Raw genomic sequence first — 23,783 nt, 5'->3', positions numbered from 1 at the left:
ATTAACTTCTACCTAGCCACACTGCCCCCTCCTTGTGCCAATTTTTTGGGAGATTTCAACTTGCTTAGTAGATTCCTCTTCTTCTCACCCCCTGTCCCACCTCTTAGGGCCTGAGAGCTCTCTCCTCCAGGAAACCTTCCTGGACTGGTATAGAGATATGGGGCAGGACCACTCACACTGGGACACCAGGGGCACCAAGGACAAGGAGTGACAGTCCCAGCGGGCACTCCCGCCAGCCTGGCCGTTCCGATTTCAAGGCAGTGCTTGGGTTTGCACCCCTGAAACTATAGCTCATGAATGTAGAAAGCAAGTCAAGCAACATCCTTTACACTGGTCTTTAATTTCTCCTGGATGGGTCTGCTGTGGTCTCCACTGCACCATACTCTGCTAGATAAAAAGACTCTACAAAGTAATTTGCTCTGCATCATTTGGAGTTTGCTTCTATGCTCCTCTGGCCAATTCTTTTAGATGAGGCAAAAAAACTCATGCCCCAGACCTGGGATAAAGCCCCACCTGTTTTGTTTCCTCAGAGTTTGGTCCTTGAAGCCCCTCATCTCCAAATGGCAACAAGCACATTACAAGAAAATATGGTCCCATTTTTCAGCCATGTCCAACTCTTCATAACCCTCTTTGGAGTTTTCTTTTCTTTTCTTTTTTTATTAAAGCTTTTTATTTTCACAACATATGCATGGATAATTTTTCAACATTGACCCTTGCAAAACCGTGTGTTCCAATTTCCCCCCCTTCTTCCCATCCCTTCTCCTAAATGGCAAATAATCCAATATATGTTAAACATGGTAAAAATATATGCTAAATCCTATATGTGTATGTATATTTATGCAATTATCTTGCTGCACATACACACACACACACACAAAATCAGATCAAAAAGGAAAAAAAAAAAAGAGAAATAAAATAAAATGCAAGTGAACACCACCAAAAAAAGTGAAAATGCTATGTTGTGATCTGAGTCCCCACAGTCTCTCTCTGGGTGCAGATGGCTCTATCACAAGACCATTGGAAGTGAATCAGCTCATTGTAGAACAGAGCCACATCCACCAGATCAATTCTGATGTTTGGAGTTTTCTTGCAGATACCAGAGGGGTTGGCCATTTCCTGCTCTGGGGCAAACAGGGTGAAGTGACTGCCAAGTGTCTGAGGCCAGGTTTGGACGTGGAGATGTCTCCTCCAGACGTGCTGCTCGGTCCACTGGGCCAGCTGGAGGCTCTTTGGTCATCTCTTTGAATCCTCCCTCCCAAAAGGGAGGAGCTGGGTCAGCCACCTCCCCCTAGCTTAAGGTAAACTTCAATAATCCCCTAGTCTGTATCTTCAAAGGTGGTGCTGCAAAACGACTTACCTAATACTGATCCAACAGAGTTGGGGGTTTGGGGGTCCCCAGTATTTGTTTCCCTGAGAGGCAAGCCATGGCTGGAGGGTGATCTCTGTGACCTGCTCTGTTCTGCTGCCAACCTCTCCTAAGCAGATGCTTCAGATCTGAAAGGGGCTTTGCCCTGAATCTTTACAGGATTTACTTTGTTTGGGTTAATTCATCATGTAAATAAGTCATAAATATGATTGTTTTTAACATGTTTTAACATATATTGAATTACTTGCATCTAGGAGAGGGGGTGGGGAAGGGAGGAAAAAATCTGGAACACAAGGTTCTGCAAGGATCAATGCTGAAAAATTATCCATAATTATTTGAAAATAAAAATATTTAATAAAAAAATAGAAAAAATATGTGTTAGCAGGCCCCGTTGGGAACCTTAAAGGAAGCTGGTGATCTTAAGGGGTGGGCAGGAGGAGAATGCATTCCAGGTCCTGGGGACAGAGTGGCATGAAGATGGAGAGCAGTGGCGTCAGACAGAAATGGGGCCCGAAACTGGATCCCGGCAGGTGTGACTGCCCTGGAAGATCACACTAACGTTACCTGTTTTATTCTATTTGGGTGTTTCCCAATTATATTTTAATCTGGTTTGGTTGGGCTGTTGGACATTTCACAACTCTTGCTGTGCACTAAAATGCCAAATTACACTACAGACAATAGCCACTGATATTCCTTGAGTGATGGAGTAACGGGCAAGGTCTGAGCTTTCAGATTATTAACAGATTGGTGGAGAATGTGCTGCATAAAAGGCTTGAGGGCACGGGAGTAATAGAAGTGATGGAGGCTGAATCCACAAGTCTTGGAGTATGAAGGAAAAGAAAAGTGTGCAAAGAATGGGATAAGATTCAGATAGTTTGAACTTGTGTCTGGTTGAGGCGATATCCAAAAGGATGCGGGCTTAGGAGACAGGGTTTTGAGTTATGGAATGGGTCATTTTAGCTGCCTAAAATGATTTAGATGAGACAGGCGTTCAGGACATTGGAGCCCCCCATTAGTTAGCTTCTCCATCATTTATAGGGCAAACTGACTTCCTTCAGATTCAGGGCACAAAGTTCCAGAGAGTTAGAACTTTGCTCACTGGTCGGTGTAGCATTCTGAGTTGGGAAAACCTCAGAGATTGTGTAGTCTAGACCATTCATTTTATAGGTGGGGAAACATGTCTCAAGCAGCTAAGTGGTTTATCTAGAGCCACACTAGTAATGAGCGGGATGCGACGCCTTTTCCCCTGTGTGATGATTTGGCCCCTTAGACAAGGACTCCTCAGTCGCCCTGGCTGGCTGCTCCTGGGAGGAGAGACTGGAGACATTAGGCACGGAGGATGAGCAGAGGGACAGGGAGGGCTGCTCCTGGGAAGGGCCACGTGTCCTGGCACTGGTGAGGGGGCTCCTCATACTGCCCAGGTCCAGGTTCTGGGCTTCCTGCCCATTCTCCTGAGATGACTCCTTGGAGGGGGCTGGGGTAGGATTCCCCAGGAGATTTCTGGCTCCTGGAATCAGGCTCTGGCAGGCAGCTGACGTCCAATGTGCCCCCAGAGGCAGCTGGGCCAGGGGCCCTGCCAGCCTCTCCCCACCGACATCTTCATGGCCAAGGGTTTAGGATGGAGCTGGTGTTCTATGTGGGAGACTACACTTCTTTCCACCTCCTCCAAGGAGTCTTTCTGGACTCAGGAGGGAAGGGATCATGGTCCTTCTCCCATCCCCAGTGGCACTTAGCTTTGGGACTAAACCTATGAGTTCTCCTCTCCCAAATCTGGTCACGGTCAGAGTCCATGGGGAGGGAAAAGGGTCAGCAGCCTCAGAAGCTGATGGTCCCTGGGCCATGTTCACAAAGAAGTGGGGTCGCAACCCTGGACTGCCTCCTCCTAGATACTCAGGGAGAGGGAGCCGAGGTGGCCTGTCATTCTGCCCAGCTGCTGGCCCAGAGCAGCTCTTGTGGCCGAAAAGGTTTGTCTGCATAGACTTTCCCTAAACATGGAGTCAGCGTGTGTGTGAGTGTGACCACCCCGCCCCTCCAGCGTGTGCGTCCGCACGAGCTCGCTCCCCAGGGGCCGCCTGAAGTGCTGAGATCCGAGGCCGGCAGCTAAGACACAGGAACTTTTATTGCTGAACATAAAATGCCAAAAAGAGGCCAGGGTGGCCGGGCCAGCAGTGGGCCCACAGGGGTGGTGGGCAGGGGCGAGACACACTGGGGGCCCCTCTCTGGGGGCTGTCCTCAGTGAAGCCACTGGGAGGGAATAAGGGTGTCTTGGTTACCGCTTTCAGAGCCACAGAGCAGATCACGTTCACACGTGCACAAGCAGGTGAGGGTGAGGAAGGAGGTCAGAGAAAAGGGGGGAAGAGCTGGGAACTTGAGAGGAGAAATGTTGGGCCCTGAGCCCCTGAGAGGGGAAAGGGGGCACTCCGTGTTGCTGCTGGGTGCGTAACCCAGGGCTGCCGGTCTTGTGGCGGGAGTTAGGGGAAGGAGCCCCCACACCTTCTCTGCTGCTACGTGATCTGATACACTAGGAAAGCGTCCCTTCTCCAGAAAGCTCCACATCCACCTTCTCCTTACCCTGTGCCAAGTGTGAGGAAGGCCCGAATCGAGCACTCCGCCTATAAGGAACTGGGTCCCCAAACTCTATTCACAGCTGAGGGGCTGGAGAGAACTGGGGCTCTGGGGATGGGGGAGAGGCCTCGGAACAGGGGGGAGGAGGTATGTTGTGGCCTAGATACCTGCTTCAGGGGCATGGCTATGCTGACCTGTGCCCTGAGACCCGGCTCAGGATAGGGAAGGGGAGGAGGATTAACGTATGGTGAAGAAAAAGTGAGGAAAGGGAAGTGGGAGAAGAGTAGGCCCTGGTCACTCTTTAAATAAGAAAAGGCTAAAAGTCAAGGGGGGAAAAGGCCCGCCAGCTCCTTGAAGGGATCGGGGAGATGGTGGCTCGGCGAGCGCTGGCAGGGCGAGGGCCCCGGCCCCGGCCCCGACCTCTCTTTTGGCAGTGGCAGCGGTTTCGACAAGCCTTTGGGGCCTTGAGGTAGGCGCCATTCTGGGGCCGGGCTGCTGGGCTTCCTGAGGGGCGCTGCCGTCTCGTGGGCCGGGCCCTGGGCAACTCAGAGTCGAGGCTTGATCTGCAGCGGCTTCCCTGAAGGAAGAAGGCAAGAGAGGAGAGGGTCTGGGTGAGCACGGAGGTAGATTCCTGTAGGTTCTCTGGATGCCCCCACTCAGTCCCTCCAGCCTTGCCCGCCAGTTCCCAATCCAGCCATTCCCTGACATCCCTTTTCAAGCTCCCAGACCCACTCAACTACCCGCACGTTCTCCATCAGAAGTCCTCTCCATGTCCACCATGGCTCTGGATGATGGGACTTCCTGTATTTTGTGGAATTGTGATATACAACTATTTATTATAGGCTACTGTTCCTACCCTAGAATACAGGCTCCTGGGGGGAGGGAAGAGGAGACGGGGACCGTGTTTCCTCCCTCAGACCAGAGGCATTACAAGTACCACATATCCATCACCAGGACAGTCAACAGCAGAATGGAAGCACTCTGAAGGATCTATCCAACTGCAATTAAAGAACTGGAAGAAACTTTTAGAACTCCTATATCTCCACACCATTCTGAGTAAAGAAATGCTCTATCTTGTCTGGAGAGTTTTTAGATGGTTGGTATTTGGCAACTTAGTCCTAGTAATCATCATGATGTTGATATCTAACCTAAGTTCTTGGTCTTATCATTTGCCCCACTATTGGGAGAATCTCTATGTTCTAAGGCTCTAGGCCAGATAGATGTAAATTGCTGAGACACTGGCAGGGGTATCTGAAAGATCATGGAGAATGGGAGACACTGTAGGACTGAAGAAGGGGAAACATGGTCCAGATTAAAGAAAAAAACCAAAACCCAAACACAACTGGATAGAAGATGACAATGGAATGTGCAGTAGGCTGAAAAGTTTGACCCATAGTTCTGGGACAAATTCCAAATTTATTATTTCTGGCAAAATTCTAAATATATTATTAAAGAGATGGTTAGTGAGCATTTAGAAAAGGAAACAATAATCACAAAGAAGCATCATGGCTTTAGCAAGAACCAGTCATATCAAAGCTCTATCCTTTCCTTTTTGACAAGGTTACTAAGCAGAGCAAGGAAAAGTTTGGGGACATAGAGCCACATAGATTGTGGACTGAGATTTGTGCAAAGCATCTGATAAAATATCTCATGACAGTATTGTGCAGAAGATGTAGGCTAGATAGAGTACAACTGGGCAAATTTGAATGGGTTGGATGGCTGGACTCCAATGGCAATCATTCAGAGTCCAATGCCAGCTTCAGGGGTGGTCTCTGCCTTGGGGATCTATGACTAGCCCTGTTTTCCTAATTCACACTGGATTGTAGAACTGTAGCTTTGGAGCCAGGAGGTTCCTTGTAGCCAATTACTCCTCCTCATTTTAGATGAGGAAACTAATCATTTGAAAGGCTGTGACTTTTTTTTTTTTTTTTTTTAAATAAATGACTTGGGCAAAGACATGATCCTCATTAAATCTATAAATGATAATAAAATGGGGAGGAGTCAGCTAGCACAATGGATGACAATCAGGAGGCAAAAAGATCATGAAAGTTTAACACAAAAAGAGCCTAGAACACTGGGCAGAATCAAAGCAGATTACATTTATTTCCCACTAAATTTTAAGTCTTTCACTTGGGTTAAAAAAATTATCTTCATAAATAAAGGATGAGATATGCAGCTGTTTTGAAAAAGATTTGGGGGTTTTAGTACTTCAAAAATGAGTTACATATCAGGGTAAAAAACCTAACAAGATCATAGGCTTTGATTGAGGAAAGACAGACACATGAATATATTATTGGGGAAACTATGGACAGTTCTATTCACTTGGAAAAGCTGAGAACTGGTTAAAATGGCTACAGCTTTTAGCACAAAAATTCTACTGGTAGGTCAGAGATCAAACACAGAAAAAGAGGTTCCATATTAAGTCAAAATATTCATAACAGAGGTAGAATTAAAAACCTGAAAAAAAACTAAATGCCCATCAACTGGAAAACTGGATCTAACTGAATATTATTGTATTCTGAGAACTGATGAATATGAAGAATTTAAAAAAAAAGCAAATATATGAGGTTGAGTAAAAATAAGTGGGCCCAGAAAAACAATTTATGCAATGGCTACAATGGTGTAAATGGGAAGAATGTAATGTTATGTGATGAGGCTCACTAAGATCAGATTTGGAGAAAAGTTGAGAAAATGTGCTTTCCTTTCCTTTGTGTTGAGCTGAGGTGACTATGGGTATGTGGATCATTGCATATGTTACCAGATTTAGTCAGGGTGTTGGCTGGCTTTGCTGAACTGATTTCTTTCTTCTTTACTTTTTGTTACAAAGCATGGTTTGCTAGGTAGAGGTGGGGAGGGAGGGAAGATATACTTGGAAATGAAAGTGACATAAAAACAAAGAAGATTAAATTTCTTAAGCATTAAAAAGGAGCATAATTTCCAAGATGAATCTGAGTCTCATCACTATACTTTGCTCAGTATATAGCACTGTGGCAATTCTGATCCCTGTAAGTTAGGAAGGCCATTAAGGAAAACCTAGACTAGGGAGGCCTAGGGCATAGGAGGATTTTCTAAAAGGCAATAGAAGCAGGACAGATTAAGATTTATTCTGTGTGGTTCCAAGATTCTGAATTAGGAATAATGAGCAGAAGTGGCAGAGAAACAGCATCCCAAAGTAGAAGGGCTGCCACTGGAGAAGTGTCTGTCTCTCACTGGAAATCTTTAGGCAAAGGTCAGATAACATTTGTTAGATGTGTCATAGAAAGAATTCTTTTGGTGGGGAGGCCTGTTGTTTGCAATGAACTAAGCTGCCATTGAGAGATCTTCTAGCTCTGAAATCCTGTGACTGTACATACAGTCTGCTGGGAATGGAAGGTCCAGAGGAGGTTAATTGGGATAGGAAGAAGACTGGAAATGATCATATGAGGACTGGTTGAAGGAACTGGTATATTTAACTTGGAGGAGTAAAAACTCAGGGAATAGGAAAAAGGACAGCACATGATAGATCCTCTTTAATCATTTAAAGGATCTGTCATGTGGAAGAGGGATTAAATTCATTCTACTTGACCCTAGAAGGCAAAATTAGGAACAACTAGAGAAAGTTGCAAGAAAGTACATTTCACCTTACTAGATGAAAAAACATTCAAATAATCAGAATGGACCCAAAGTAGATTTCCCTGTTACCAAACATCTTATAAGCAGCAGCTAAGGTACAGTTTGTTGGAGGTGCTTTCTTAGGGCCCTGAGGGCTAAGATTGTAGGAGGGAAGTGGGTTTCCGGGCCATCTTTTTCCTGGGAGAGCAGGCCCCTTCCCCACACTCTGTAATGCTTGCTCCCTTGCTCGGCATCCTTGGAATCCTGTGGATGACGCTCTCTTCCCTGCCCCTCTGCCTGCGAGGATCGTGTTACCTTGTTCCCAAGCTGGCCTGGCCTGGGACTTCCAGCTGTACATTCTTGTCCTCCACCCCACCCCCACCCACCCCAGCAGAAGTCGGGGAGATCAGGGGTGTGGCTGTAAACAAGCCCTGGTCCAGGTCAGGCTCCAGAAGCAGAGGGAGGGGAGGGCAGCAAACAGGCAGAGCAGCCCCTATGCTGACTCTCTGGGGCACTGTGGGCTGCAGCTCGACGGGAGAAGATGCTCACAACACACAAAGCAGCACTGACAACCCACTGTCCTCTCCTGTGGGCTCCGGGAGCCCCTCATTCAGTCATTCAACAAACTGCTCAATGAAACAGCCCCAGAGTGCTAGATGAAGTTAGACCTCGAGGGGACAGCTGGGGGAAGGATCAGACAGTGCTCCAATCTGTGAAGCTCCCCGCTGTAGCTGTACTCCAAACTCGATATGTCCCTGCCCAACCTGGGGCAGGTTTGCACCTCAGGCCTAGCATGCTCTCTCTCCCTCCTCTTTTTAAGGATTTGCAGTTTTCTTCAAGGATCCTACTATCCAAATCCCCTATTATTTTCACTTTTTCACTCTGGGATTGACTTTTTGCTCTTCTGCACACATTGTATTCACCTAGTGGAATATAAGCTGTCTTCAAACAAAGATGACTTCATTTTTGTCTGTCTCCATCATGGAGCACAGGTATTTAATCAATGCTTGTCAGACTGGACTGGAGAGGCAAGCAACAATTTTGACAAATTATTCTGGTGAGGTCAGGGGTCAGGTCAAGTCCTAATCCCTTCCTCCAGACACTAATTCATAAATACTGGCAAAAAAAAAAAAAGGGGGGGGGGCTTTTTGAGGAAATAGAAATTCAGAAATGCAAGAGACCAGGCAGAGTCCATTCTGCCTTCCTTGACCCTCTAAGCTCTTGGCAGATGACTCTCTATGTCTCCCCAACACTGGTTTGTGCTGGTTCTCTAGGGGATCACGGTTCTCTGCCAAGTTTTCTTGTCCTTTTCCTTCCCCTTCCTTCTTTTGGACAGAGATCACATTTTTCAAAAGGGCTTTTTCTAGTAATTAAGGGAAAGAGTGTGAACTATATTAATGTACATACAGAGGAGAGGGCAGTTACCCAGCCTGCCATCTTCTCTCTTCTCCAAAGAGCTCTCCAGAGGCAGGCCTCCCCCCCATAACAGGATGCAGCTGGCTCCTCTCAAACCAATCCTATCATCCTACCTTCTTCCAGCCCAAACCACTGACACTAGCGGGCTGTCTGCCCCTTCAGGTCTCCCCCAATCTGTTAAAGTCCAGCCCTGGAACAGGAACAGCTAGTTCCATTTCTGTAGGGCTTTAGTGCTCACAAGATGTTTCTCTCACTAACTACAACTTAGCAGGACTGGAAGAAGGAGGATCATTCTCCCCAAAGGCCAGGGGAGGGGGCTGCTCATCCCTCAGCAACTGCGGCTCTGGTGACGATCCTTGGCATCCTTAGGCAGGCCCTACCACAGCAGCATGGCTGGCCCCTCCAGCTCCAGGTGGCCTGGGAGGTCTGTGGCAAAGTCTTCAAGAGTCTGGGGTCTTCTCTACACCACGAAGAGGCATTTTAGTGCAGTCACAGAGCATCACAACCGATAACAGAAGGGCCCAACTTCCTCGAGCCCATGGGGAAGACTGCAATAAGGCCGAGGGGAGGGAGAGAAGACTGGAAAATGGCTGGGCTGGGTTGGGAAATATTTCCCAAGAAGAGATGAAAACAGAACCAGTTTTGTGAAGAGGAAAAGGGGAGTTTGAGGGGGAAACTCGGGGATGGCCGTTGAAATTCTGGAGGAGAGCAAATCTTTGACTCCTACCTTACTTCAGAAATTTATTAACTCCTCCAAACCACCAAAACAGTCCCCTGATACATTAGGATCCTTTTCCAACTCCTTCATTTTGCAGATAAACAGGCCCAGAGAGGTTACATAACTTATCCAACATCACACAGCTACTGAGGGTCAGGGCTAAGCCTTGAAAGCTCTGTTGCCAAATCTAAAGCTCCTTCCTACTGCATCAGCCTGCCATACCACAACTCCTGGGGCAGGTTTTCTAGTTCACTCCCCATCCAGGTTGTCTTTCTCTAGATCTACTCATTTTGTCAGTGCCCTTTTTAAAAACAAAACAAAAAAACAACATGGCGCTTAAAACTTGACAGGACACTCTAAGTCCACCTGATCACAGCTGAGTCAGTGAGAGTTATATCCTGGATACCACCCTTGTGAATACCCTAAGGGAGCATCTTAAGGCTGCCAGAGAAATAAGACTTTTTTTTTTTAATGTTTTACCTCCCAAAACAAACGACAGATTCCTTGAGGACAGAGACCATGTCTTATATTCTCAGAGCTACTATGAGAGGCAGCATGGTGTAACAGAGTGAGAATTGACCTCAGAGTCAGGAAAATTTGGTGTTAAGTACACACACACACACATCTTTCTCTGTCTCTCTCTCATAAGCAAGACACTTCAGTCTCTCATTCCCCCAGGAAATTCTCAGACTATGGAAAGACTGTCTTGCTAGAAAGAGATTCATTATCAGTTCTTTATACTGGTATCCCAGATACAAACCCAAAGAGAATAGAACAAAACAAAACAATACCAAACAAGACCATTTTGTGAAATGATTTCTAAGTCCAAAAAGAGATAGAAATATCCGTTATTGTTATTATAAGGACCAAGCTATCAGCCTGACATTCAAAGACCTTACAAACTGGTCCCAATTTCCTTTTCTAGTCTTGGCTTTAAACTTCTTATTCCCATGGACTCCAGCTTCTAGTCTTTCTACAACTAGTCAAGGACCACATACATCTCATGCTCACCCTTCCACCGTGCTCTTCACTAGGTTTAGAACAGCTCTGCTGCCAACTCCCTAAGTTCCAATTACTTTATATCTGCCCCATAAGGCACAGCTCCAGTGTTGCTTCTTGTCTAGGAAGCTTTCCCTGATCCCCTTGGCAGATATCATCTTTCCTTTTTTCGACTTCTTTGCATCTTATCTAAGAAGAAAATGGACCTGTAGGAGCAAAGGGGAATTTCAAGAAGGTGGAAGGTGAAGAATGTTAAGGAGAGGAGAAAGAGGAAGATTCACTGAACACATGGGAATGTTTTTTCTTTTGTCTTTTCCTTTTCTTTTTGTGTGTGAGGCAATTGGGATTAAGTGACTGGCCCAGGGATTAAGTGACTGTTTAGCGTCTGAGGCTGGATTTGAGCTCAGGTCCTGACTTTAGGGCTACTGCTATATCCAATGTGTCTGTCATCTATCTGCCCTGTTTTTTTCTTTTAAAAGCAGGCACAGAAAATTCTTCCTGTAGAGGAGACTCTGAAGAGGAAGCACTTGATTGCTTGCCAAGATAATATGTTGTGGCAATAGCCATACTGTCAGGTGAGAAGGGTTAGAAGGGACAATGGCATTTGGTGACTTCCTGCTGAGAGAAACTGAGGAAGCTCTTGTTTACAAGAAAACCATGTTAGGGAGATGGTCTTTCCAGGGCATGTACAGAGAATCTTCTAAGTCTTGTCACTCAAGATTAGTACTGCTTAGTAAAGCCCATTCAGTTGGATATATATAGTACTGTAAGAGAGAATCTAAAAAGCATTCTACCCATTACAAAGATGTAGGCAAGAAATTTGAGACTTTAGAGGTCCATTAAGAAATATCATTATTGGTATCATTAGTGACTATTGAAGATAAGAGCTCTAGAGGAGAAAGTCAGATTTGAGAAAAGAATGACTGGTTAAGAAGACTGGTGTCTAAGAATGGAATTTGGAATTTTGGACAACGGACATATAGGCAGGAATTAACACAATCTGGTACTGGTTAAGAAACATTCAATACACAACAGTAAATAACCATAGTAATCTAGTGTATGAGAAAAAGAAGCAACATCGTGATTAGAGTATAATACAAATTACCTGATTAGAAAGAAGAAAAAGATGAAGAGTCAAGGAAATAGATCATAAACCTAGCATAGAAACATGACAGAAGAGTGGGGGGAGGAGGGAGACTTGAATTATTCAGAAATCTCTAAGGCTTCTTTCTGCCCAAAGCAGAGACCAGCTAGCTAAATTCCCAGAAAAAGCCTTGTTCTCTCTACTTCTCTCAAAAACTTCATTTAGAACTTTTACTCTGGCTTCCAATCTCATCACCTAATTGAAACTTCAAAGTTACCAAGTCTTTTAAATGTCAAAATCCTATGGCCTTTTCCCAATCTTCATCCTTCTTGATCTCAGTGTGGCATTTGTCAGTGCTGATCAAACTCATTTTCCTGGATACTCTCTCCAATTTGGATTTTCGTGATATACTTATCTACCTCTTTGAACACTCCTCAGTCTTGTTTGCTGGAACATAATTTGTGAATTATCCTTGGGTGTAATCCCAAGCTCAGTCCTGGGCCTCTTCTCTTTACATTCACTCTCCTGACAATCTTATCAACTATCATGAGTTCAGTTACTATCTCCACATTGGCATCTACAGTCTCTTTTAGCTTCAAATCTATTGTTCTATATATCTCAGATCTACTTATCTTATTCAGTACTTGTCTTTCTGTGGAGCCCCAGGATTTTACCTCGTCAACTGCCCATAGAATATTTCAAATTGGATGCCCTGTAGACATCACAAACTCAACATGTTTAAAAGAGGTTTTGTTATTCTGCCCCCTCTCCAACAAACTTAACCCACTCCTAATTTTTGCCATTTTTGTCGATGGCACCATCATTCTTATGGTCATCCAGTTTAGCAATTCTGGAGTTATGCTTAATTCTTGATTCTTTCTCATTTCTCTTTTTCCCATATCTAGTCAGTTTCTATATTTTATTTATAATTAAATCCTATACTTTAGTTTTGAATTCCTTGTCAAATCTTGACCAAACTAGTCCTAGTTTAGTCTCATCAACAGCATTTTCTACTTCTACTTATGAGCTGCTGAAGAAAGTAAAGTAATAGTGTTGATTGGGACCACAATAAATTTATGCTATCTAATCTCAACTAGAACCATGATTCTCTGAAAACAATTAGTCCTTTTATTTTTTATTGATTGGCTCCTCCTACACAACCTTCTCATCTTTTTAGCATGGAACCTTGCTTCCCATTTTACTCAGAAAAACAGGGACATCTGTCATAAAATCTCTTTTCTATTTCACATCTCACAACTCCTCTTTATCACCTCTACCCCTTTCTTGCCTCCTTTGCTTAAACCTTTAGGCAAGAAGTGGCCCTTCTTGCCAATGCCAACCTTTCTGACTTGTATTTTAATCTCATCTCAGAGCTTGTTCCCTTGATTATTCCCTCTTCATCTTTTTGTCAATCTTTCCTAACCTTGCCACCTACAAACATTGTTAGGTCTCTCTCATCTTTAAAAAACTTCCCTCTGACCCTTCACTCCTATAAGCTATTAACCTGTTTCTCTGTTCCCTTTAATAGGCAAACTTTTAGAAATGATCACCTATACACTAAATAACCCTACTTACAGAACAATTTACAAAAAAAAGCTTAATCTCACCTCCAGAGAGGATCAAATGTGTCTTTGGCTTCAGAGGGCTAGGATCAATGAATAGAAGCACAAATAGATAAATTTAAGATAGAGATAAGGTCAACTTCGTTACCATTTGAACTATTCAAATGTAAAATAAGAAGCCTTTCAAGGTAGAGGGTTCCTAGGAAGTCTTTAAGAAAAGCTGGAATGATCTGTCAGGAACATGGGAATAAGAGATTTTGCTTCAGGTCTATTTTGGACCTCTGGGTGGCTACAGAAGCTGCTTTCTATTCAGAATTCCCATGAGCTTTTTTCCAAGGACACCATCGACCTCTGGGTTGATAGTTCTGCAGATCTTTTCTCAATCTACATCCTTTTGACATTTTTGTCACTTTTGATACTCATGATCACTCCCTGCCTTCTCTCAGCTTTCCTAGTTCTTCCCTCTTACCACACCTTTTGAGTGATTAACTCATTTATTAGCACTTATTAAGTGCTGCTTTGTGCAAAATAATGTACTAAGGGAAAGGGATATAAACAGAAGAGTAAGGCAGTTTCTGCTGTCAAGCTCGAATTCTAAGAGAAGAGGCATCCCATACTGAAAAGTTTCAGCTATGAGTCAGAAGGAAAGGTCCTATGGTTCTTATAGCAGCAAATCAAGTGATAATGTTTCTTCACTGATGTCACTTTCACTTACAGAATCACATCAGTTTCTGATGTTGAGCCATCTGACAGTGCCAAGGTCTTTGGTGACAAGAAATTTCATTTTTGGGTCTTCAGAAGATGTCGCTGCAGCACCGGCAGAAGCAGTTGCCAGGCTACATAACAACAGGGGTTGCTTCTCAGGATAATGGCTACAAACACTGGGATGGAGAACTGCTATTCCAAAGGCTCTTGGGTGCAGGGTTCTGGGCTGTTTCTGTTAGGACAGGAGCGGGGTGAGGGTGCTGTCTCATGGTATCCTGCTGCTGCAACTAGGCTGGCTTGGTTGCTCGGGGCTGGTAGTTGGTGGGCACCTGGTGGGGATGGCTGGCAGCAAGGCTGGTGCTCTAGGGGAGGCCTGATGCTGCTTCTCCTAGGGTACCCTTCTCAGGCTCTTTTACCTGGTCACCAATCATATCCTACCCCATTACTCCCAAAAATCTTGTCCTTTACTTCATCAGTTCCCATTGGCTCAACTATCATTCATCTTCATATAGATCTGAGATCTACTTCTCCAGCCTTATTCTCTCTTCAGAGCTCCAGACCTTCATTATCAACTGATTACTGGGAATTTTGAATTGACAGGTATCTCAAATTCAATTCAATCTAAAGTAGAGTACATTATCTTTCCCTCCAAATCCATTTCCCTCCCTGAACTGAGCATTTCTGTGAAGCCCACCCCATCGTTTCAGTTATTCAAGTTTCCAATTTGGGTTTATTCAATCAGTTCCTAATTTTGTTTCTACCATCACAATATCTTTCACATCCACTTCTTGTCTTTAATCATACAGCTACCATTCTGGTTCATCACCGCCTGCCTACATTATTATAAGAACTTTCTAACTAGTTTTCCTGTCTCCAACTATCCCTTCTTCAATCCAGCCAACACATAATTATTAAAATGATTTTCCTAAAGTGAGGGAAAATTATGTGAGTGAGCATATTATCCCTGTGTTCAATAAACTTTAGTGGGTCCAGGTCAAAACAAATTTTTCTGTTTGCTATTTAAAGCCCCTCAGAAATGTGGTCCCCTAGTTACTTTTCCAAGCTTATGACAAATCACTCCTATTCCTCATTTTATGGTTCAGCCATATAAATAACATTTTGTTGTTCATCAGACACATCTTCCCTCCCAACCTTTTCCTTCCCAATCTCCCATTCTTAAAATGGCTACTTTTCTCCAAAGCTCAGTACAAATGCCACTTTCTATATGAAAGCTGTTCTGATCCTTCCACTAGTGTGGAAAATTACCAAAATTACCTTAACATATTTTGTACACATACATATGTATATGTACCTACACACATCTCTACCTACCAATCTACACATACAAATGTACAGATATACACACACACACACACACACTCACACATTTATATATACACGTCTCCCCCGACAGAATGTAAACTCCCAGAGGTCAAGGACTCTAATATTTATTTTGATATTCCCAGTGCCTAGCAGAATGTCAGGCACATAGGAGGTATGTAATAAATGCTTGCTGACTGAAGTATTCTTGGGACCTATGCTTGGCCCTGAGCTGTTTACTCTTTTCTGTCAGTGTTTGGATAAAAGCATAAATAGCATGTTTATCAAATTTGCATATGACATAAAACTGGGAAGATTAACTGCTATAATGGGTGTCAGTTACTATTCAAAATGATCTTCCATGACTGGAATTTTAGGTAAATCTAGTAAAATCATAAGTTCTTTGGGCAAAGTTTCCTTGGCTTTATGTCTCCACACAATTTGTTGTTGCTGTTTAAGTTGTTTTTTAAGTCATGTCTAACTCTTTGTGATTCCATTTGGGATTTTCTTGGCAGAGATGATGGAGTAATTTGCCATTTCTTTCTCCATTTTACAGATGATGATGAAGAGACTGAAGCAAATGGAGTGAAGTGACTTGCCCAGGGTCACACAGCTATCAAGTGTCCCAGGCCTAATTTGAACTCAGGAAGAGGAGACTTTCTGACTTCAGGCTGGACACTATCACTGTGCCATCTAGCAAATCACACAAAGACACTTAAAGATGTTTGTTGAAGAGAACTAGATTCAAATGTGTAGGTCTTAATCAGGGTTCAAAAAAGGAAGTTCCTAAATTTGACCTGGTAAAAATGTGACTAGATATATTGGCTCAAGGGAGAAAGATCTGGGTTTCTGGGTAAATTGCAAGATTGATGAGTCAACAGTATACTTTGGCAGCCAAGAAAATGAATGTAGTCTTCACTTATATCTAGCAGCAGGACTAGAGAAGGCAGTACTGTGCTTTTCACAAGACCACATTTTATTTTTTTAATCTAGAAACATATTTTTAAATAAAATATAAACATATAACTTACAGGAATAATTTCTAGAAGTTGCAGGAACTTAGAATTATAATTGAAAGCAAGATTTCAAAGTAAGATAGCAACAAAATGATACAGACATCACATTTTAGCGATGATAAAGTAGTGTTCAAAGGAAGGTTGAGATGGTGAAGGGTCTTGAGTTCATGCTAAATGACTGGCTGAAAGACATGTGGATATTTATCCTGAAGAAGAGAAGACTTAGGAGGACATGATACATAACTTCAAATTTTTGAAGGACTATCATGTCAAAGGATGGGACCCTGTTTGGTCTCAAAAGGAAGAATCAGAAGAGGCAAATGTAGGCTTGTTCTAAGTAACATAGTACTTAGTAAGTACTTAGAGCTTTAAATATAATGACCTTCTTTGGGAGGTCTCATTGGAGGCCAGATGGTCACTGTAGCTCATAGAGGGGATTCTTGCACAGGTTTTGGTCTGGCCTTGGGATGTCTCTAAGATTCCCTCTAATTCAGAGATTCTATATTATGTTTTAGATTAACATTCACAAACATTCACATGCTCCTATCAGGTTATAAATTCCTTGGCTGGGACACTGCAGAATTCTTTTGTTCACAAAATAGGCACTTACACCTTTTCACTGACTTGCTGACTCCCCCTGGTCCTTCTCCACAGCCCGAGGCTGGTTTTCCCTCTATTAATTGCATGCATCAAGTGTGCACCAGGAGTGCTGTAGTTTTGTGTATCTGTTTTATCTCCTTCTTAGGCTTCGGACTTGGTGAGGTTATAGACCAAGTTTTATTTATCTGTCTCCCCTACATCACACCCAGGCACAAGAACCCAGGAAATATGGAAGTACAGCAATGTGGAAATTAGGGAACTGTTTTTCCCCACAGCAGAAGCACATGAATGTGTGTCTCTGTGTGTAACTGAGGATCTGGGGAAAAGACAAAAGGTTTGTAGAGGGACCAGGCTGAGATTAGAGCGAAGACATAGAGGAATCAGCTCTGAAATCCAGGTCTTCCATGCCTCAGATGTGGGTAGTAAGAGCCAAAGCAATCCAAGGATTGTCTGTTCTAATGCCCTCATTTTACAGACAAGTAAACTGAGATTGAGAGGTGTAAAGTGATTGGCACACGGCCATAAAGCCACAGATCACACAGCATGCAGACCTGGGTCCTTGGATGCCTTCCTTCTGCTACATCACAGATTCCACCAAAAGGAATTTTCTGGAACTAGGAAGTGGAGTAGGAGGAGGGGCCTACAGTAGTCAATTGTGACTTTGTCCAGGTTCTGCAGTTTATCCATCTCTGGGTTTTAGTTTTAGGTATAATCTGTTCTAGATTGGTGGGGGAGGGGAAAGCTCCTGCAAATTAATTGGCAATTAATGAATCACTGTCAACTAAGTCTCATCTGCCCCAGCAAGGCCTGGGGAAGGAAGCAAAGGAGGATTCCAGGGAGAAGTCAAAGCACAGAGAAGGGAGTTTAAGTGGGAGTGAGAAATATCAATGTGTGCACACATACACAAAGTCACACCTTGGAACACATCTGCCAGAAGAGGCATGGTGACGCCAGACTGTTTCTAGATAGGTTTTCAAAATCAAATTTCCTACCCAGAAGGTAAGTTCAGTTCCTAAAGGAAATGTCAGCTTAGGGAAAAGATGGAGATTGTGGAGAGGAGGTCGCCAAAATGTGTGTGTGCGTGCAGGTTCTGCTGTGGTTGGATATTGTACAGTGGATGGGAGCGGGGGAGATGGCTCGATCTTTGCATAAGTCTCCTCTTGATGCCAACATCTGGAGGTCCCCAACTACTTGGGCAGATGAACTCAAACTGTTTAGAATAATGTGGAGCAGGAATAACAGATCATTTATAACTTAATAGTCCTTTAAGGTTTTGTAAGGCATTTTATGTGTATTGTCTCATTTGATGCTCACAACAATCTTGGGAAGTAGGAGCTATTTGTTTCCTCGCTTTATGGATGAAGAAACTGAGGCAAGCATAGATTAAAGGACTAGCTTATGATCACAGAACTAAAAGTATCTGAGGTGGGATTTGAACTCAGATCTTCCTGACTCCAAGTCCAGGACAATGCTGAACCACTGAGTTGTTTGGAATTCAAAGTCCTTCATAACCTACCCATCTGTGTCACCTTCCCCCCAGCCTTACCCCTTCATCTCTGCCCTCCATGCCTTCTTCCCTAGGAACATGGGCATCTCCTCTGGCTGCCTGTCTATCTGGAATGCTTGCCCTCCAAAGTTCCACCTCCTGGTTCCCTGGATTCCCTCAAGTCCCACTTAAAATTTTACTTTCTATAGGAAGCCTTTGCCAATCCTCTTACTTCCAGTGCTTTCCTTTTGGTGATTATTTCTTATTTATCTGGTATATAGCCTGTCTGTGTTTGTATGTCATTACCCCTAATTAGATCATGAGTTCCTTTAGGGCAGGGATTATCTTTTACCTTTCTAAGTGTCTTCAGCACACAGAACAGTATGTAGCACATAGCAGGTAATTAAATGCCTGCTACATGCTATTCATGTTTACTGACTGGCTGACTGACTTGCTGCCCAGGTAGTTTCAGGTCTGACACTAAATGTGGTGACAAGGTATATGATGGAGATTTCAAAGCATTTGGTTTGTCATTTAAAGCCCTTGATAACCTAGATTTATTTTCCCTCCTTCTCCCCACATGGTCGATTTCCAGGCAAAATCAGTTATCCAATTAGCCCTTAACTGGCATGTAGTATATATAAAGAAAAACACTGGATTTGGAGTCCAAAGACTGGGGTTCACATCTAACATCTGCCACTTACTAGTCCTGTGCTATTGGACAAATCACCTCCTCTGAGAAGGCAGACAGTTCCTTCATTTATAAAATGAGAGGCTAGTCCTCTATATTTAGTTTTTGTTAACTATAAAATTCTCTGATTCTAGTTCCCACCTTTCAGCTCTTGCCATGAGGTTCCCTCTTCCTGTAATCTCAACCTCTTCTAAATTCTTCCTATCCCAATTCTCCCTCTTCATGCCATTCAAGATCTAGATCTTCTATGAAGCATTCTGAATTCCTTCTTTCCCCCTCATGTGGAAGGAAGCTCTATTCTCTGTTCTCACAGTACAATGTACAGTTTATTGAATGAAAGAGCTCAAAAAGTGACAATTAACGAATCAAAAGTCAATCAAGTCTCATCTGCCCCAGGAACCTGTACTTGGCCTTGTTCTGTTCAATATTTTTATCAGATAAAAGCATGGTTAGCATGATTTTCAAATGGGAGATAGCTATTCCCCTTCAAGCTTTATGAGTTAATGCATTGGATAACATGGCATTAAAAAAAAAAAATTTCCACAGTTTAGAACAACCAATTGAATCTAGTAAGATGAACTCCAACAGTTTGTGAAGTGAATGTAAAGTCTTAGCTTTAGGTACACAGAATCACAAAATTTGAGAGTGGCCAACCCGAACAGGACATGAATTCTCAGGAGGAGCCTACCATCTGAAAGAAGTCAATTCCATCAAAGATGCTTGATGTAAGGAAAGGCTTTGTAAACATTAGAGGTATCCAAAAAATATGTCAAGGGATACATGTTACTGGAAATCTTCTTACAGAGCTTAGGTAACTTGCTTGATGTTGTAGAAGAGGCTCAGATACAGGCTAGAGTAGATGAAGTGTTTTCTAATGCTGTGATTTTATGAATCACCCCTAGAGTACTGTGTTTATTTTGAGAAGCTATATTCTAAGAGAGATGTGGACAAGATGTATCAAAAGGAAGGTATTCCAGATAGTGAGGGAACTGTAAACCAGAGGATAAAATAGTTGGTCGAAGTATGGATACTAAACTTGGAAAAGAGAAAACCTTAGAAAATGTAATAGGTAGAGAATAATTAAGCTTGTTTTATTTGGTCAAAGGTTAAAACTAGTAATAACAATAACTAGCATTTAAGGTCTACAAAGTACTTTATACATGTCAATTCACTGAATCTTCACAACAAGCCTATGACATAGGTGCTACTATTATTATTTTTACAGGTGAGGAAACTTAGACAGAGAAGTCAAGTTGTCTCGCTCAGAGTCACGCTGATAGAAGTATCTTAGCCTGGATTTGAACTCAGATCTTCTGGACTTCAAATACCTTGCTCTGTTTACTGTAATGTAGCTGCCCACAATGCCAAAGTTAAGTTGCTATGGCCAAGTTGTTCCTGCAGTGGAAGCCTCCAAGAGGACCTTCCCAGAGACCTTCAAATGAAGGCTCGTCACAGAGACTGGGTTCCCAAGACTGAACTTTATCCCAACTCTGAAAATCTGTGATTTTATAAATGAAGTCTGAAGCAGCAATGGCTGAGTGAGAGCCAGGATGGGGGGTAGTGGCGACTACAACCAAACGTGGATATGGATCTCAAAGAGGATCATGGCCTTCAAGTACTTCTAGACTGGCAAGCCAGGTGAACTTAACCTTTCCTCTATTAACATAGCCTAAAATCTGCCTTACTTTTTTTTGGCAAGCCACTTAGACTAATATCTAAAGAAAATCTTCCTAAAGCATTCAGAGGCTGTCTGAATGAGTTAGTTGTTCTTTTGCTCAAGTAGCTCTCATGGCTTCCTGACACCTCCTCCATCTGTCATGGGTGGCCCTTCACACAGCTTACATTCTATAATCTAAACAAACTGGCCAACTTGCTAAACTCCAGAGATCTCCAGGCTATCATGCAGACCACCAGATCTAGCATGTTCTCCCTCCTCCAAAGATTCTCAGAATTTGGCCATTCTGGTCTCCTCGCTATTCTCCATGCTCTGGATGCCCCCCCTTCCATCTCGTCAAATTCCTGGCTTCCTTATAGATGCAGTTCACATGCCACCTTCTCCAGGAGGCCCTTCCTAGTCCCCCTGGCTGCTAAGAGCCAATTCCCACCAATGTTACTTTCTATCAACTCTGGACTTATTTTGTATGTTCTGAGTATTTCATAAAACAAAATTAGGCTCCTAAAGAGCAGGGACTATTTTTGCTTTGTGTGTATGTGTGGACAGAAACAGGCACATAGTATAAGTATTTAAGAAATATTTTTTTCATTGATGCATATATTAATGCCTCAGTTTCCAATCTATAAAATGAAGATAATACCTGCTTTTGTCTGTTCCACAGCTGTTGTTTCAAAGAAGATAATATACAAAAGTGTCTTGAAAACCTTAAAGTGCCCTATGAGCAAGCTATTTAATTACACTTCTCCCTATACTTGTAGCAGTTGATTTTCTTTACTTCCTCTACCCTGGATGTGTACATTTTATTTTTTTCTTTTTGGCGATAAAGGGGCCTAGAGTACTGGGCAAAATTTAATAAAATGAAATTTAGTATGAAAAAGGTATAATCATACTTAAAAATCCATGTCACAATTACAAAGTTAGGGAGGGAATGTCACTGAAGTTGTCTGAAAAAGATCTAGGAGTTTTAGGTGTCTGTAAGCTCCATATGAGTTAGTGGCTATGTATGGTACTTGCCCAAATAAGCTAGAAGCACAGTTTCTTTGAATACATTTGTTCACTCTGAGCTTGCTTTCCTGACATTGTTCTCATCACTCTTAATGCCTTTAGTTACTTGCACTGGCTTTCATCTATTGTATATGCTCTTTTATCTGGGCTTATCAGAGTACTCAGCATGCAGCCACAAGAGCTACTTTTGTTTGGCACAGGAACCATTTACCATTGCATTAGCAGAATTTTATTCTCAAGTGCTTTTGTTCCCTTATGAGCTGACTTCTTTTTTTGCATCTCAGGCCATAGGATCATCTTGATACTTTTTTCAAACTTTCTGAAATTTAAAATATACTGTATACTCAGATCACACCAAATGTTACTTTTGTATTTACAAACAGCAGGATAACATAATCACTTTCTCCCAATGTTTCTGTCCTTTCCAATTCATCACCTTGGTGAACACATGAAGGTACAGAAGAGCAGTGTTCTTGGATGATTCCTCTGCCTTTTGAAAGATTAATGTTATGAGCACCGCTTCCCTGCCAAACTTACCCAAAGTCTTCCGAATATTTTTCTTGTCTTTTGAGGGCTGAGGATATCAAGACATTCCCATTCCCTTTCTCTTTTAGTATAGCTAAAAGTCACATGAACTTTTGGGACATCCACATCGTGCTGTTAACTGATGAGCTTTTTTTAGTTCAATAAAATCTCCAGATCTTTTTCATACGAACTGCTGTTCTATTATTCAGCTATTCAAATGCATGTGAAAGTGGCAGCAATTCATGAAAAACAGCACTTTTGGATGGAATATTGGACTTGAGGTCAGGAAGAGCCAAAATCAAATCTTGCCTCTAATACTATTTGTAAAGTTCTTAATCACTCTGGATCATAATTTCTGGCTTCTGATCTCTTCATCCCCTTGAAAATGTCCTCTCCAAAGTTACCAAAGATTTCTTATTTGGAAAACTGGTGGTCATATCTTAACCCTCATCCTTCTTGGCCTCTGCAGCAAGTGGCAGCTTACTACTACTCCTTCCAGTTCCTCTCACCCAGGTCTTGGGTGACTCTGCTCTCCCTTGTGTCTCTGCTCCTTTTCTTCTGCTGGCTTCATCCATGTGTCTCCACAAGGCTCTGACATAAGCTCTCTTCTCTTCTCTCTCTATCTCGTTTTTATCACTTAGAAATTTCCTCACCTCCTCTGGGTTCAATGATCATTTCTATACAGATGTTTCCAGATCGACTTCTCCATCCACCCCTCCTAAGTGCCAGTTTCACATCACCTGTTGGACATTTTAAACTAGAAATCCGCCCATCAGCATCTCAGACTCAAGATGTCCAAAAATGTAGTTCTTCCCAACACTCTTTGCTTCAGGAATTCTCTATTATTATTGATAGCACCACTATCTTTTTGGCGCTCATATGCCCTATATGTCCAAATGGCTGCCAAATCTTGTCATTTATTTCTATACAACATCTCTTGCAGGTATCTCCCCTTTTCACCATTTACATAGCCACCTAGCTCAGATCCTCAATTGGACTATTACAAAAGCTTTCTAATAACGTTATCTCTGCCTCAAATCTCTCCTCACTCCAAATATCTTTCACTCAGTTGCCAAAGTGATTCTTTCTGAAGTACAGATATGACCATATAACCTTTGCTCAATAAAATTCAATGGCTCCCTGTTACCTCAGGATCAAATATTAAGTCTTTTGGCATTTAAAGCTCTTTATAACCTGGTTCATTACTACATTTCCAACCATCTTATATTTTATTCCTATATAAATTGACTATACCCCTTACTCAGAGATATAACAATTAACGGTCAAAGAAGACAGGAAAGAAAATCCAAGTTACTTTAGCTTCTATTTATCTGTTTTATCTATTATTTGGCTATTTTCCCCATTGCACTGTGGTTTTAAAAAGTGAAGGGTTGGTCTGACAATGGTATTCTACTATTCCAGTTCCTTCCCTATTATATGTAGATGAAAGGTTTTTAGT

At 42.7% G+C, this 23,783-nt stretch overlaps 1 protein-coding gene across 2 annotated transcripts in view; it reads right to left on the bottom strand.

Moving 5' to 3' along the window:
* Positions 1-3,468: 3,468 nt before the first annotated feature.
* Positions 3,469-23,783, bottom strand: part of ZC3H3 (zinc finger CCCH-type containing 3) — a 509,307-nt gene continuing 488,992 nt past the window's right edge. For both annotated transcript variants that reach the window (XM_074263935.1, XM_074263942.1), the window contains one exon: positions 3,469-4,508. In XM_074263935.1, coding sequence (XP_074120036.1) covers positions 4,248-4,508 — 261 coding nt within the window. In that variant the 3' untranslated portion in view covers positions 3,469-4,247. The remainder of the gene's footprint in view (positions 4,509-23,783) is intronic.

This window comes from Sminthopsis crassicaudata, chromosome 1 (assembly GCF_048593235.1).
Source record: "Sminthopsis crassicaudata isolate SCR6 chromosome 1, ASM4859323v1, whole genome shotgun sequence".
NCBI classification, from domain to species: Eukaryota; Metazoa; Chordata; class Mammalia; order Dasyuromorphia; family Dasyuridae; genus Sminthopsis; species Sminthopsis crassicaudata.
The sequence above is the reverse complement of the archived record's forward strand: the minus strand, read 5'-3'. Positions and strand labels throughout refer to the sequence as shown.